At 46.7% G+C, this 17304-nt stretch overlaps 1 protein-coding gene and 1 long non-coding RNA gene across 5 annotated transcripts in view; one reads left to right on the top strand and one right to left on the bottom strand.

Moving 5' to 3' along the window:
- ZBTB16 (zinc finger and BTB domain containing 16) overlaps positions 1-17304 on the bottom strand; it is a 142400-nt gene that overhangs the window by 37962 nt on the left and 87134 nt on the right. For all 4 annotated transcript variants that reach the window (XM_058193979.1, XM_058193983.1, XM_058193981.1 and 1 more), the window contains exon 4: positions 14253-14339. In XM_058193979.1, coding sequence (XP_058049962.1) covers positions 14253-14339 — 87 coding nt within the window. The remainder of the gene's footprint in view (positions 1-14252; positions 14340-17304) is intronic.
- On the top strand, positions 955-11362 carry LOC131203604 (uncharacterized). The gene is made up of 3 exons (XR_009156439.1): positions 955-3088; positions 5003-6482; positions 8647-11362. It is a non-coding gene; the product is annotated as an uncharacterized LOC131203604 (long non-coding RNA).

The following is a 17304-nucleotide window of genomic DNA, read 5'->3' as shown; positions in this document are numbered from 1 at the left end:
AATCCTGTTCATCTAGAATTAAAGGACAAGAAAGGTTTTCTGTAGCTTAGCAAAAAAAGGGCTTTTCTCATCGCTCTCTAAATAGGTTTTGCAGAAGGGGAAAATTAAACCAGGGCTATTCACTGTTCGTTTAAATATAGATTCCGAGGTCTTGCATATTTTTTCCTATTCTTTCAAGCAGATTGAACTGCAGCTTCAGAAAATCAGCAGCCCAGATGTATAACTTTGCTACCGACTTTAAATATATATATATATATATATTAACAGGCTGTTTCAACCCCCTCCTCTCCTTTCTGGGTTGAAAACCAGGGAGATTTTCCCGGTTTTCGGAATGTGTACTTAGATTCAGATTTCAAATGCTGTCACACAACATTACAGTCACACAAAGAGTCCCTGTGTTTAGATATCTTGGAATTGGGGAGGGGGAAATGCTTCAAACCCACAAGAGCCAAGAAACACTAACCTTAACTAACCCCTGATTCTATGCGCTGCAAACACAACTTGTGATATATAGCTATTTTAAGGCTGGAAAACCTCGTTGCCAAAAACTCACGAAGATACACTAGAAGGAAACTGAGCCTCGCAAAACACAACTTAAAAACTTGCCTTGGCAGAAAACCCTCATATTTGGCGTTCTAGCCGCAGAGAGATGGAATACATGTTATAGAGATGGAAGAGATGGAATACATGTTATAGCGAAAAGCTGTTTCGGTGATGTCATCTGCAAATTAACAGCATGGATTTGGACAGCAGCTCCGAAAGACTTTTTGGATGGTTTCATCTAACACAGAGGTCTCCAACCTTGGTCCCTTTAAGACTTGTGGACTTTAACTCCCAGAGTTCCTCAGCCAGCTTTGCTGGCTGAGGGACTCTGGGAGTTGAAGTTCACAAGTCTTAAAGGGTCCAAGGTTGGAGACCCCTGATCTAACAGCAGTGCTACAACTGCAGAAAAACCGTAGCTCAGTCAAGGGGTAAATGCTTGGGAAGTTCGACCTCTTTGTCTGAAACCGTGAAGAAGAACCACTTATCAATGCAGGTGATGCCATCTGAGGTGGCCCAAGTTGGAATCTTCCCTTGTCAGTCAATGTATGAAGAATGCTTCTTACTAGTTCAGGCCAAAGGGAAGAGAAGGAAGGTTGGTTTTGTCCAGCATTTCATTCTTCCAGCCTTAGGGTGGTTTATTCCTGCTTGTAAATTAGTTTGCCATAAAAACACAAAGGAGGCACATAAAAATCCGTACATTTCCAGATGAATTTCCTCTAATCGAATCCTTTGCTGCATGAAGGTCACAAGGACCCAGCAGGAATATCCCAATCCAAACCAGAAGGACCATCCCTGGTCTAGAAGCACCTACATCTTCAAGATGACTTGTGTGATTTTGCCAAAACTGTCTGAATGGAATCAAGGAAAAGTTCTAACGCTTTATAATTTCTATGTGATTTCATCCACGGGCTCATTTGCGTCGTATACAAGACTTTTCGTGACAGCGAGGTGGGAGATGAATATGCTCTCCTACACTTAAGGAGACTGAGCCAATCTAGTCATCTAGATTCTAGTCAAGACAAGTGCATATAAACAGAGACAAAACCCCCACCCCATTTTAGCACCGATGATGTTGCCTAGTTGGGTAAGGAAACATCTGCAAGAAAACAACTCAGCTGAGAGCACCAAGGACCCACAATTCAGAAAGACTAGATTGGAGATGGGCACCAAGATGTCCTCTAGGCAGTTTGGGAATCCTTTCACTCTCAGTCCCTTGGGGCAACGGCAAAGGCTTATGGGACCTACCCGAAGAGCAGGCCTCCCATAACTCCTTTGCCACGTTCTAACCTTTTTGCTATCGCATGCCAAAAGCGGGGGTCGTGCGGGGGGGGGGGAGTTGCGTGCGTGCGTGCTCACATCCATAGTTCTATGTCCCCCCCACCCCTGGGCATGCGCACGTGACCCCTCCATGCTCCCCCCACTTTTGGCACACAATGGCACAGTGGGCCCGGTAGGCCCATTTTTCGCTCTCCGCAGGCTCCAGAGCCTTTCTAGGAGTCTGGGGAGGGTGAAAACAGCCTTTCCCACCCCCAGGAGGCCTTCTGGAGGCTGGAAATGGCCCATTTGGCGACTTCTGGTGGGCCCAGAAGGCCCGAAAATTAGCTGACTGGCGTGCACATGTGCACCGGAGCTGAGCTCACATGCCCACTGATATGTCTCCCTGTGCCACCTGTGGCATGCGTGCCATAGGTTCACCATCACGGCCCTATGAGACCATCCTCCACCCCACAGGGCAGGCGGCCTGAATTGGGCCAGTGTGCCCAGTGAGCGGGAGAGCCCTTCGGCCATCCGTCTGATGCTCCCTTCCCAAAGCAACCTCAGGAGGGAGGGTGAACGTTGTTTTTTGTCTGAGGCAAGGCTCGCAGCAAACTCATTTCAGCTGCGAGTCATAAGACTCCGATTATAGAAAGGAGTCTTTTCCAAAAAGAGACAGCAGCTCCAGGACTTTCTGTTCCTCTCTAAACATTCTGATGGCTCTTTTTCAAGTACATCAGGCAGATTCGGTTACAAGGAGGCAAAGCAAGGCTGCGCGTGGCCGGGAGCCAATCCGGGGTGGGAAAAAAAAGGAGACACGTCTCAAGCCAAGCTTTCAGATCCAACACTTAGGCACCAAAAATAAGTGGCAGGATTGTTCGAGACCTCCTAACATAGCTTCGGCCATCAGCCGCGGATGTTATTGCCAGTGAGAACTTTGCTGGGGAAAATGTGGCTGGACTTATTTATTTGTCCTTGTCTTAGACATTCACACCACATCATCTAAAAGGAGAGGAAGGCAGGGAGAGTGAGAGAGAGAGTGAATGAGAGAGAGAGAAAGAGAGAATGAGAGAGAGAGAGAGAATGAGAGTGAGCGAAAGGGAGAGAGAGAGGGAGGGAGAGAGAGAGGGAGGGAGGGAGGAAGGGAGAGAGAGAAAGAGAGGGATTTGCTATTTGTAACTCCAGCTGTCCCATCTCAGAAAAGTTATTGGGGAGTAAACAAAAGAGTAACTAAAACAATTGTGGAACTGGGACATCTTCCGTATGAAGACAGAGGGATTCAAACGAAAAGGTCAGCAAAGAATTTCTTATTTTCACGAAGGCTAGCAGGATAAGATGGTGCCTCCCGTCCCTTCTCTCCCAGATGTTGCTGGAGTTCTTGCAATACAAATAATCTCTCAGCCTTTCCCTTGCTTGTTTGAATCCCACATGAAAGAGCGGAAAGGAAAGAGGAAGGGGGTGATGACAGAGTCGACCAATCAGCATTGGGGTACAGAGGGACTCTCTCTCCCTTCTTTCTTGCAACTCTCCTAACTTTTACATAATCCACTGAAAGAGTTGGGCAAGCAGGAACAACGTGGGTGACAGATTCCTACGGCATCCCACCGATCGGTCCAGCAGAACACGACTGCTTACTTGAACAGCTTCCTTGCAAATTTAGGAAGCCATGGCACATTTATGTTAGGAGGCCTGCCTTGTGTGCAAAAAAGGCCCCCCAGGTCAATGAAAATCTACGTCATTATTGAGAAAGAAGGCTCTGGCTCAAAGCTTCTGGGTGAGATCCAGGGCGTAGGAGGTCTGCATTGCAGATCTCTGCAAAAGAAGGCTTGTTCCAAGCACATCAGTCAACTTTAGAATGCAGTAGGACAGGGATGTCCAATGTCGCCGATTTTAAGACCTGTGGACTTCAACTCCCAGAATTCCTGCTGGCTGGGGAATTCTGAGAGTTGAAGTCCACAAGCTTCAAAGTTGCCTAGATTGGACAACCCTGCATTAGGGCAAGATGTGATGCTAGCTACCACTGTGGAGGATCAATGTATGGAGGACTATTCAATCTGAGGTCTCCAAGTTGCCTTTGGATCAGAGGACATGCCAGTTGTGGGGGAATAACTAGGAGAAAGGGGAAGGTCTCTACCTTCAACTTGACCACTCCCCAAAGGTCGGCCACTATCAGAAACAAAATGCCACACTAAAATGGGCATCAACCTGTTACAGCAGGACTCTTCTTAAGCTCCTATAAAATTCTTAGGGTCCCAAATATATCACATTCTTATTTAAGCAATTTTGGATTGTAAGTTTCCTTCATTTACTTAATGTAGCTCCTTGAGTTTGGGTCAACAAGCAGATGGAAGAATTTGTCCGAGTTTTGATCTTGGGTCCATCCATCAATCTATCAATCTCAAAAAAGTCAAAGAGAGATGTTGGTCTTGGGTTGTGTAACAGCTGCTATGTTACATCTAGAGAGCTTTTTAAAGCTGTCCTTGGTTATAAGAGATCAGATGGAGACTCAGCCTCCAGATTGGTGGGAAAGGTGTGGTTAGCTGCAGTGGATAGCTAGGAGAAAAATGGGGTCCCTGTGATTGAAAACCTTCTTTGGAGAAAACCTCTGAACCATCCTTCCCTCACAGAAATTAGAAATCAGCCCTTGATCGGTAAAGGACAACAATGAAGAGGGGCCTGCATTTCGCCTAGGTCCATTTCTGCCCTCCAAGTGCTCATTTCACCTGTCCCTGCCTGAACGTGGAGTCCGAATTCCAACCCTCCGACTTCCCCCTTCCTCATGTTTCTTTCCATGTAACCAATATGAAAAGGGGAAAGATAATTACCCTTAAACATACTTAATGCCAACGGTACATTATCCCGGTCTATGGAGTACCAAGCTGATAGTATTTTCCCCACAAGCTTAATCAAGCTGCTATCTTAAAACTCTCTAGAGTACTGTGAAGCAGTAATAGAAACTCATTTGCTTCCCGGGGAAGAAATTTTCATTTATTCAGGCTGGGGAGGGAGTGTGTGTGTGTGTGGGGGGGGAGAGACAAGCTTTCAAGAGTCAATGGGGGCACTTTCAGAAGGGAAGAAGGTTCTGGATTGTCCAACAAGGGATGAAAAGCCAGTGAGACTCCACCTATCCATTCTTTGCCTTTTTAATGAATTATACACACACCTGTGGTGACACCAGAATTCAGGTAGCTGTGTTTATTAATAGGACCTGAACTGCTGCCAAGAAGAGAAGAGAAAAAGGTCAACTAAAACCAAGAGCCAACTCTAGCATCTTCTCTAAAGAGGAAGAGACACATCAGAGGGTTTATCAATATGAGATGCAAAGAGGTAGACCGAAAGACCTTCTTCTTTCTTCTACCGGCATTTCATGGAACTGGTAGAAAAGCCGAGGTGGAGAAGGAGACTCGAGTCAGAAGTAAAGATGCGGTTGTTCCACCCATCCCTTTACTAAGTTGTGGAATTATTACTTACAAAATGTAGGCTGACCACTGTCTCCAATAAAACGTTCCAAGAATTAGATAATATCCCTGAAGACAGATCTATTAATGCTTATTCATTCTGATGGCAATCTGGAACCTCTATTTCGGCAGCTGTAGAGGACTTGCTTGAGGAGAAGGACTACTGGTTTCCAAACCGTCCCTTTGGATGTCCTGGAGACTATCTGAGGGGCATCTGAGAGAAACAGAATGCCGGTCTTTTGATACCACCTTGCTTCTTGGGAAGTCAAGAACTTGGTCTAAGGTTCCACACCACCCCAAAATCTTTAATGGAGGTGGAAATCTCTGACTAATGGAGTAAGATCGTCAATCGGTCCAAGAGAGTGAACTTTGTTGGGTCAGATCTTTACATACGTGCAGTAAACGTGTGGCCGCACCCACTCTCTCATGGGCTCTTTCCTCAGGGTCATCATTACCTGATCCTCCCCCCACTCTCCAATTATTTGAAGATTTCGGGTTGTCCGTGTGAACGCAGCATGAACACCAATAGGTGGGGCAATGGTTAGAATGCAGTATTTCAGGCAAACTGGAATAGGGGCCTGGAGACTAAAACATATAAAGAACGGTTACTGGAATTGGGTATGTCTGGTTTAATGAGAAGAAGGACTAGGGGAGACATGATAGCAGTCTTCCGATATCTCAGGGGCTGCCACAAAGAAGAGGGAGTCAAACTATTCTCTAAAGCACCTGAGGACAGGACAAGAAGCAATGGGTGGAAACTGATCAAGGAAAGAAGCAACTTAGAATTGAGGAGGAATTTCCTGACAGTGAGAACAATCAATCATTGGAACATCTTGCCTGCAGAAATTGTGAATGCTCCAACACTGGAAGTTTTTAAGAAGATGTTGGATAATCCTTTGTCTGAAGTGCTGTAGGTTTCCTGCCTGGGCAGGGGGTTGGACTAGAAGATCTCCAAGGTCTCTTCCAACTCTGTTGTTGTTGTTGTTGTTGCTGTTATTATTATTAAACTCTGCCCAGAGCCTGGAGTTTGATCCTGATGGGGCTCAAGGTTGACTCAGCCTTCCATCCTTTTGAGGTGGGTAAAAGGAGGATCTGGATAGCCATGCTATCCTCTGGCTGGTTTTTTGCTGGTGCCCTTTGGTGTGCGTGGAATCCACAGAAAGCTGGCATCCTCCGTTCACATGGAATGAAAGAGGCCCCTTGGCTGCCACGAATTGCTCTTTCCAGGTAAGACAAAGGTGACCCCTATTTTCTCCAGATGTGAAAACTGGCTGGAAAAACAGCCCCTAATACAATCCTTCGACAGTTCTGATCGGAGGAAATGAAGCTTGTTTTAATGCTTCCTCCGAAGGTGCCGCCAGCCAACTTTTGCTCTTTTTTTTAAACACACACACAAACACACACACACGCAAAAGGCAAGTTGTGAGCTACACACTCCCCTCCGTCTCCTTGCCAGCAATTGCCGCCCCTTGTGGAAGATGATCCCCACCCTCTCCCGGTACCTCCACTTACCACGATACTGTTTTGAATCTCTAAAATAATGTGACAACTTAATGATGGCACAATTATCTAAATGTTTAACAGACATGTTATCTAAGTGAATCGGATCGAGATTCCATCCCGCTGACAATAAACATCAATGGAAGCAGCGAAAGTGATGGGCAAATTATCACAAACCCTGCAATTTCAATGCTATTAAATTTGGAAGAATAACAGCCCCAAGGCCTGGGAGTGCTGAATAAAAAAGGCCCCTGTGTTTGTCCAATATTAAATCAAAATGCTACCAACATCCCCGGGAAAGGGGGCGGGCGGGGAGGGGAGGAGAGGGGAGAAAAGCAAAGCAATTCACGGCTTTTCATGTTTCGGTTACACATCGGGTTTTATGGACTTCTCCCCTCCTGTGGGGGGCGGGCTGATGGGGGTCTTTTCCAGAGAGGCTGGGGGCAAGGGGACAACTGGACATCCCACGGCTTTTACCCAAGAAACAGAGGGAGGGGGGAAAATGCCCTCTTTTCCTCCTCTTGTTGGCTTGCCAGCAACAGCAGTGATGTACTAACGTGTTTACTAATGATCTGGAACGAGACAGGGGGGAGGGGAGGGGGAGTGGCAGAAGCTGCCAATAACCCAAATCAAAATCAGAAAAGGCGACACGCAGGGTCGAGACGGAAGGTGTGCAGGAGACAAGGTTGCACCTGGCTGACCAAGGCCAGAAGGAAGACGTCGAAGCAACAGTCCGAAGAGCTGGGGAAGGGGAAGGAAAGGGGCTGGGGGCCTTCCTTCCCCCTCCCCCCAAACAAGAATTAAAACATCAGCAAGAAAAAAAATTGTGGAACAGGATGGACAGCTCCCTTCTCATTTGGAAGCAAGAGTCCTCCAATCATGGAGAGAAGCAACCTAGAACTAAGGAGAAATTTCCCTCTGAATGAGAACAATTCATCAGGGCCACCAAAAATTGTGGGTGTTCCACCCCTGCAGGTTTTTAAGAAGAGATTGGACAACCACTTGTCTGAAGTGGCATCATATGGTGGCCAAATACTACTGCCTTTGCTCAGGCGTGACAAATCAACAGCCATTCATGCCTGGGCACACGTGCAGATGTTGGGCTGCACGGATCAGGACATCTGTAGGCAGCGGGTACAGAAGAACCCCTCAGACCTAGCTCTGAGGACCAGGGTCAAACTTGTGGCTGAGAAAGGATAGGCTCGTAAACTACCCTTGATATGAATCACCCCACATATCAGGGTAGTGGGAAAGAGCGAACGGAGGTGAGGAGGTGTGCAATGACAAGCACGCTTCCCTAGTGGGACGTCAGACCGCCTTCTGCTCCAAGAACTTTGCTCATGTGAAATATCTTGGCTGGCCTTGAGAAACCTTAGACCAATCACCTCTGATATTTTAAAGTCATATGCTCTGAGCGAAGAAGAGGAAGAATCCCGCTCGCGTATACAACCCCTGGGTGATCTGGCTAAGGCAGGGGTCTGCAAACTTGGCTCTTTTAAGACTTGTGGATGTCAACTCTGGGAGTTAAAGTACACAAGTCTTAAAAGAGCCAAGTTTGCAGACCCCTGGGCTAAGGCAACCAGGCTGGCAGCAGGCAGGGACTGAGTTCATTCCTTTTATTGTTTTTATTTTTATTGGACAACAACATGGTTTCCTTTCCCTCACCTTTTCCAACCAAGGCAGAAACAAGGAGATGCAAATCTGATTCCTTGGAAATTTGGAAGACTTGTTCTTGAGAAGAAGAAAAATTATGGGAGGGAGGAAGAAGGGAGACTATTTCCACTCCAACTACAACCAAAAGACCACACATATTTTAGTGTGGCCCAGTTTGACTGAATTGTTGGATCGCTATAAACTGATTCTCAACCTACACCAATTGGTTACCCTCCAGATTTGGAAAGATGGACTTCTGAAATATCCGGAGACTGAAGGAGGCTGGAATAGGAGGCAACACGACTGAGACTTGTTAGAAATGTCCAGCCATTCCAGGGACTCATGAAGTTGCAAGAATCCAAGTATCCATTTCCCTGAATGTCCTGCCTGCCTCATAGACCCTTCCTCAAGCCGAAGACATTGCAACCAGCCTCCAGAACGTATCAGATCTTCTTGACGTTCCTCATAACCACAGAGTCCAAATGCAACAATACATTCCCGACCCACACCCAAGAGTATACCCATACTCAACCATTATCATCCTTGTTTTTAATAACAACCCAAACCACTTCTCCTCTTGACATTTCATTAAAAATATTTTTTTCATCTTTTCTATTCAGCTCAATTCCTGGTAACTGCAAAGACGTATCCATGTTGCTTTCTTGGCAAAGGTATGAAAGGGCCTATGACCCTGGGACATCTCATGAATTGGTGGAATTTGTTCTTACATGAATGGACAGTTGGCTTTGAAATAGGATGCACCATGTCCAGGGATGACAGATGCCTACCAGTGGCTGAGAGGATAGAGATGTCCTATCAGTTCCTTAAGAGGGACTCTTCATGCATGCCCTGATCTTAACTCTCTTACAGCAACATGATAAACAGACACGTTCTCCTCTTTATGTCTAGGCCAGCTGTTCCAAGCCTGCTAGCAGAAACCATAATCCTTATAATTTTGGGGAGCCCACATGTGTAGAAGGAGCAGGTGGGAAAGACCAGCCTAATCCTTGCTGCCTATCTAGGAAGCGTATCAGCCCTTCTTCCTGAAAAGCTCACTGCCGTTACACCTAGCAGTCCTGACAGTGGGTGGGGGGCATCACTGAGCCTCCTCAAATCCAACTTGGATCCTGTACAGGCATCCAAATTAAAGCCTCCAGGCTCTGCTTCAACGCCTCTAGTAAAGCAGGAACCCGGCACCTGCCCTGCCTCACTGGTTCCACCATTGTCAATGGAATCTCAAATAGGTGATTTTGTGTCCTGCTTTCTGGAAGGATGGAGGTTGGGGGCTTCCTCTGGGGGGCTGATATCCCTTTGGGTAATTAAAGAGGGTTTTTATATCTCCCTTCTGTCTCCTCTGCTTAAGGTTCAGCACCTTGTTAAATTCCTAAGATTAACATGGTTTGCAACCCACGTAGCCCCTTGCATTTGATTCCTGTTCTCCGAGTTCTTAATTTTGCATTTGGTTCAGTTTCTTGGTTCATTTCAGCCAGGGGTGGGCTTCAAAAAATTTAGCAAGGGGTTCTCTGCCCGGTTGCTGGGTGGGTGTGGCCATGGTGGGCTTGGCCTAGTTGGCTTCCTGTACCACAGTGGGGTGGTGGTGGCGTTTTTGCCCTCCCCAGGCTCTGAAGGCTTTCCTTGAGCCTCATGGTGGGCGAAATCAGCACTTGAATTTCCGGTAGGCCTATTTTTCACTCCCCCTGAGCCTCTGTGCATGTCCTAAAATTACCTGCATCCAAAACGGGCCACATGGGGACTCCTGGGAGGGGTGGGGCAGGGGGAGTGGGGTGGGGTGGGTCCCGCCAGGAATGGGATTTGGGGGTTCTCCGAAGTGCACAGAATCTTAGCTAGAGGTTCTCCCGAACCCCTGCAGACCCCCAGGAGCCCACCCCTGATTTCAGCCCATTGCTCTAACTTCCTTTCCACTGAGGATCCATTCCACTCCACACCCAGGAGCCCTCTTGGCTCTGTAAAAGAACCCCTAGGAAGAAAAACTCCTTTGGATCCACCAAGGCACCTGATGTTCCCCGAGACTTAATCGGTGTTTGAGATCTGCAAAAATGGCAAAACAAGATGGCCGACCACTTTGAACCCTCCACGGTCCTCAATCTGAAGGTGGGGGGGGGGAAGCTAAATGATGCGTATTCTCTCCCCCATGGAAGCTGAGGAAACTCCACAGCCTTGCAGGGTTTTGAAAAGGCTCCTTCACTTGGAGCGCAGGCCCTCTTCCTCCCCCCAACCCCCCAAAGTGCAGCCTCACGTCCTGCTCAGCGAGAGGAAGCTATCAATTTCTTGGCAAGGAGGAAGCCAGCTCTGAAAATACGGCCCCTTTCTGACATGTAACCGAGAAGGCCGTGTTTACAGCTCAAGAAGGCGATGATGAACGTGTCTCATCGGGTCACAGTGACCCAATGCCGCCTATTTTTGTTCCTCTCCAGTTCTGCGTTTCGATGTCGCCCTCTGAGCCCTGGCACCGACGCCAATCTCCTTGGCAGCCCCTGACAGGTCATCTCAAAGTTTTCAATCAAAACACACTCCATGCCTCTCTGCGGGTCCCTCCCCGCCCAAGGTCACCAGAGATGTTGGCAGCCGACAGCTCTCTTCAACTTGAGTTCCAGGAGGGCGCCTGGGAGAGACGCTTCCTAGAAGGAAGCATGAGACAAACAGGTGGGTCTTTTTTTCCCCGGGACAGAAGAGGCACAGAACGTCCACCTTTCTCTCTGCCTGGGAGCTTTAAGGCACCTGCCACAGGTGATCTTTTGGCCTGGGGCAAACTACAAGGACATTGTATGTGACCAACATCATTGCATTAATTATATCATGTCATGTATGAAGGGCTATTTAACAGAAGATCCATCTGTTAAACTACTGAAGTTCGCAGATGACACAACAGTGATCGGTCTCATTCAAGACAATGAATTCTATTCTATTCTATTCTATTCTATTCTATTCTATTCTATTCTATTCTATTCTATTCTATTCTATTCTATTCTATTCTATGATGGATGTGGTGCTAGTTGGCAGACATCTGTGTGCAGAGGCATTGGGGTGTGTGTCAAAAAAAGTCACAATGACAACTGCATCTTCATGTTGAAACAGAAGATCCTCACCACACCCTTCTGGCTCCTATATTGACTTGTTTACACACACACAAACATATTCACACGCACACACACTGTCCTGGGCCACCTACATCCATGGAGGTCCTGGATCACGATGGACATGTTTTATTGGCTCTCTGGCCAAAAGGAAATACATGTAGGAGACGCCGTGGGCTGCTCCTTTGCCGAAGCTGGGAAGACAGTGCAGATGGGTGGGGATGACTCTTAGGGACCTCCCACTCCCCATGGGCCGCTGCACCTGAGACTGTGGCAAGCAATCAAGGATGGGGACATCTGGCTCAACTGCTCTGCGTGGACATGGCAACCTCCACCATCTGATCTCTTGGTGGGACCCAGGCTCCAAAGCCACCTTCACTGATTAGGAGCTGAGTAACAGCCGAGTTTCTTTGTTGCAAGTGACCACCGGCCACCTGGATGGTCCCTGAAGGAGCAAAGCTGTTATTCCTAAATTTATAAACAGGCTCTTTTGCCCATGAAGTTGCCAGATCAAATGACAAAACCAACACCCGCCACGCTCAAGCATTTTAGTTGAGACTCTGGAAAGAGCAACAAAGATGATGAGGGGACTGGAAGCTAAAACATATAAAGAACGGTTTCTGGAACTGGATATGTCTAGTCTTATGAAAAGGACTAGGGGTGATATGATAGCAGTTTTCTGATATCTCAGGGGTTGCTATTCTCCAAAGCACCTGAGAACAGGACAAGAAGCAACGGGTGGAAACTAATGAAGGAGAGAAGCAACTTAGAACTAAGGAGAAATTTCCTGACAGGTAGAACAATTAATCACTATTTCCCTCCAGAGGTTGTGAATGCTCCAACTCTGGAAGTTTTTAAGAGGAGATTGGATAACCATTTGTCTGAAGCGGTGTAGAGTTTCCTGCCTAAGCAGGGGTTGGACTAGAAGACCTCCAAGGTCCCTTCCAACTCTGTTATTCTATTGCTGACCGCGCTGGTCCTCGTGTGGAAAAGCCAGGTGCAGGAGAGCACCCAATGACTTAACGCTTCAGCTCACAGATGTAAACATCCCACCCTTAATGCCCTGCGTGGCTTGATCAGTACTAAACAGATTTGCTTGCCTTAATACAGTCCAGGAGACAGCTTGGGGAATTCCCTCACGGTTCTCAAGCTGAGTTCACACGCCATGCAAAGTTGCAGTTTGTTTAATCGGAGGTTATTGTGAAAGTTACTGCTGGCTAGTTCCTACCTGCACTAAGCCACATATTTAAGTTTACATCGCGCGGCGTATGGAGCCACATAATCCTCTAAGCCAGGGGTGGGGAACCATGACCCTTTTACGACTTGTGGACTTCAACTCCCAGAATTCCTGAGCCAGCAAACAGCCACAGCTCCCCCATCCCTGCTCTCAGCCAATATCAACCAAGCCCCTTTGTGTGTGTGACAGCAAATGACATGGGTGCTCCCCATAGGTCCAGTGGGCTGATAAAATGTTTGAACAGACTATTGGATCCTAAAATGGGTCATCTGGATGAAATCCGTGGCTATAAGGCCAGGATTTGCCTCTCATCCTCCCCTTGGTTCCCTAATGGAGGTCGATAACCTAACAAAGGATACCCAATTTCATTTCCCTTCGGAACCTTCTCCTACAGCCTCACTCAAAAAATCTGGAGAGGGCATCTTCCCTCCTTTTCTGCTTTTGAGTAGCAGAAATCCACCAAGGTTGTTTTCTCTTCCAGGTTCTCAGTTTAGCTTGCAGGCCCTTGAGTTGCCCGAATATTAAAGGCATGTCTTCTCCTCATGTTTTGGAAACAACTGTCCCATCCCGGGATGCAGACATACCAGCTGGGGATTAAAGTCACTGAAAACTTCTAGAAGGATCTCAGTTGCCACATCTCTCCTGGAGGGGTCACCATCTCACAGACTCTGGGATTTACATGATGGTGCGCACCAGCCCAGCACCTAAGCTGACCCCTGGGACACTGGGTTCAAAACACCTCTTGTTTCATACTGTATGTAATGACAACTTGATCACTTCTCCTTGCTGTGGAGCAATCGTCCCGGTCTTCTGGTGGGAACACCTGATGATCAGGCACATCACAGCTCGGGTGAACCCAATTAAATCAGGCATTGATCAAATTAGAAATGGGGCAACCAGCGTTGAGCAACAGCTGTTGAGCAAAGCGCGGATTGGCACATTTCATAGCCCTCCTCACCTCGCCCTGCTTCTCCAAAGTGGGGCCAAGCAGCCTCACCCAATCGGAAAAGTATTGATCATCTACCTGACTGTTGCAACGTCTCACACAACACCCACACCGATTTTGCTAGTGGTAGAACCAGTCCAGAAAGTTAACTAGGCCTATCTGTTTCTATTTATAGACTGTATAACTGACCAAGATCAGCCTTCCCAACTGGTGTCTTCTACATGGTTATCAAACATGGACAATCTGGGACCTTTAGTCCCAGTGCCTCTGGAGCCACCAGTTCCTTTCCTGGCCAAGCTCAGACCGTGAAATGTTGAGGAGAAACCGGGCAGGAGAGAACTAGACTTTCTCTTCAATGTTAAGAACTTTAATTTCCTTCAATGTCAACATCAGCAACACCCACAGAATATATTAGTAAAACGTTGGTCAAACAGTACATTCAACTGACACCGCCAGTTCAAGAAAAAGGCCCAGTTTAGGAAGAAGTCCCACCAAACCATCTCTACGAGAATATTCTCTCCAAATGCTGAGGAATTTGGACAACCCCAACCCCAAAGGAGACTTACCAGTGTGGGTCTGCCTGTGACTTTCCAGCGCATCTTCCTTAGAGAATTGTGCACCACAATGATCACAGAGAAGGGCTTTGGCACCTGCTGTAAGGAAAGAGAAAGAGAGGGGGGGGATTACATTAATATGAAGAAGCCCTGACAAATCATTACAGCGGTCACTAAACTGATTCTGAGACACTGAATTGTGCTCAGCACGGTGGCCACAAATTGAGAGATCTGAAAATAGAGTTGATCATAATCCGGGGCAAAAATTAGTTTTTAAATGGAATCTTTACTCAAATATACATTCAAGGCATATCATGCTCTTATTACATCAATATTTGGGGACATATTGCATTAACATCCCAACTATCAAATATACAGTCCAGAGAAAACTGTACGTAGTGTTGATAAGAGATCTGAACGGATCCCTGATATCCGAGAAGTTTCTTATTTTTGTACTTTTTTTCATTTCTGTGGGTTATGGAGATTTGCAAGATTGGTTGTGGGTTTTTTTTAAGCTATCCCAGTATTAAAACCACATTTTTAAATTATTCAGTGGTTGAGGCTGTGCTTAGAGCAAGCACCCCACTGCCCTCACCAAACTAACCCCAAATCAGGCTACCAACAAGTTCTGATTTATATGTTTTTGTGGCATTGTATTGGGGTTTTGGAATAAACGAAAAACTAAAGATATAAACCATATACTGAACATTGGTGTATATAGATAGATGATAGATAGATAGATAGATGATAGATAGAGATATATAGATATAAATAGAGATATATAGATAGAGATAGAGATATAGTAGAGATAGAGATATAGATCTATAGAAAGATAGGAAGGTAGAGAGAGACAGATAGAAATAGAATATCTATTATATGACAGATGCTGGGAGTGAATTAGATGGTTTTACTCTCAGAAGATCTCAGACTGAACAACTGTCAGCAGGAACAAAGTTTTGGGGACCTTCCCTGAAAAAACCCTTCTACATTTTGATAGATACATGATGTAACTGCATGATCATTCCAGAGCGGGCTGGGAGAGCCACCACCCTTGCATGGAGAGTCACTTGGAACATCTGGAGAAGTCCTATGATTAAGAAAAGAAACAGAGATGTTCCCCAGATGACTTGTACATCTCCAAAGTGTATTTGTTGTGGTCCAGCAGCAACCTGCGGAGCTGGCAACGGAGTCGGACAGCGATGAGGCTGAGGAAGAATATGGGCCAGTCCAGTACAAGTGTTGTACCTTGATGAAGGTATCTTTTCTTTTATGTACAGTGAGAGCCTATGCACCAAAGACAAATTCCTTGTGTGTCCAATCACACTTGGCCAATAAAGAATTCTATTCTATTCTATTCTATTCTATTCTATTCTATTCTATTCTATTCTATTCTATTCTATTCTATTCTGACAAGGAGGACACGGGCTCCTAAGTCCAGGAAGAAAGCAACCAACCAAGCAAGCAACCCAACTGGCGCAGATGCCAGGGCTAAAAAGAAATTAAAAGGCAGTGCCAGGGGAAAGCATGGAGGGCTCCAAGTGGTGTGGTTAGCCTGCCAGTCTGCCACTATCTGGCCTTCAGGGTACCTGAAATACTCTGGGCATGGGGGGGGGGGTGAGGGGGGGCAAAATCCCCCCCTTTTGTGGAATTCCTGGCACAACCGCTGGGGAGAGCTGGCTGAGCTTAGACGGACGGGATCCAGCAAAGCAGATACATACGGGATTATCTGGGCAGTGTGAGTTTCAGTGTGGACACAAAGTATTCTCTTTTGCAAACAAAAAAAAAAAAAAGGGGGGGGGGGGAGGAAAAAAAAAAGGTAATGAAAAACAAACCCAGCGTTTCCAGCGAGAATGAAGAGGCTTCAACATCCTGATTATGTCACAATCTTGTTTTTTCCGTGCCTTCCAACGCTCCCCTAATGATCACAGCACCCCATCAGCACACAAAAGGCTCGAGACAACGGCAACGACACTATCAGATAAGAACGACACACCAGACCGAAAGATAATTTCCACAACTATCGTTAAGGGGTGGCATTTGTGGGATTTCTTAGAAAATGCATAGCAAGGCAGGAGGCGACTGTTCGCTGGTGGGGAAACGAGCACGCAGGGTTTCAGCACAGCCCTTGAGTCCCTTGCGGAGAAAAGAATGAAGCCCTTGGAGAGACTCGGCCAAAGCGGTGGACTCGAGGGCTTGGCCTGGAAGTTTTGATTCACCGCTTCCAAGAGATGCTGAGGCCCAGCCTGGTCTGAAGAAAGGAAAAAAAGAAAGAAAGAAAGAAAGAAAGAAAGAAAGAAAGAAAGAAAGAAAGAAAGAAAGAAAGAAAGAAAGAAAGAAAGAAAGAAAGAAAGAAGGAAGGAAGGAAAAGAAAGGAAGGAAGGAAGGAAGGAGAAAGGGAGGGAGGGAGGGAGGAGGAAGGAAAAGAAAGAAAGGAAAAGGAAGGAAGGAAGAAAAAAGAAAGGAGCGAGGGAGGGAGGGAGGGCAAAGAAAAAGGAAAAAAGAAGAAAGGAAGGAAGGAAGGAAGGAAGGAAGGAAGGAAGGAAGAAAGAAACGAGGGAGGGAGGGAGGAAGAAGAAAGGAAGAAAGGAAGAAAGAAAGGAGGGAGGGAGGAAGAAGAAAGGAAGGGGGAGGGAGGAAGAAGAAAGGAAGAAAGGAAGAAAGTAGGGAGGGAGAGAGGGGAAAGAAAGAAAAAAGAAAAAGGAAAAAAGAAAAAGAAAGAGAAAGAAAGAAAGAAAGAAAGACAGAAAGACAGAAGGAGTGAGGGAGAAGAAAGGAAGACAGGGAGAGAGAGAGAGAATGTGGGGGTGATTTCATCTTTAAGGAAGGGATGGCTCTCCTAGAAGAACCCCAAGTTTGAGAAAGAGGGTGACTTCTCCTAGCAACAGCTGGAGGCCTGCCACTCTGAGGCCCCCTTTTCTTTCCCTACAGAGCAGCCCCCCCCCCCGGTGCTCTTCCAGAAAACCGAAGCCCCATTGGGCTGGAGCAGCCTCCAACGCCAACCATGCCATGCAGGCACTGTCATCCCCATCCGGCCAGCCGTGCCACAGGTTGGCCAAAGCTATTC

Source organism: Ahaetulla prasina, chromosome 9, assembly GCF_028640845.1.
Source record: "Ahaetulla prasina isolate Xishuangbanna chromosome 9, ASM2864084v1, whole genome shotgun sequence".
NCBI lineage: Eukaryota > Metazoa > Chordata > Lepidosauria > Squamata > Colubridae > Ahaetulla > Ahaetulla prasina.
This window is presented reverse-complemented; position numbering and strand designations above follow the sequence as displayed.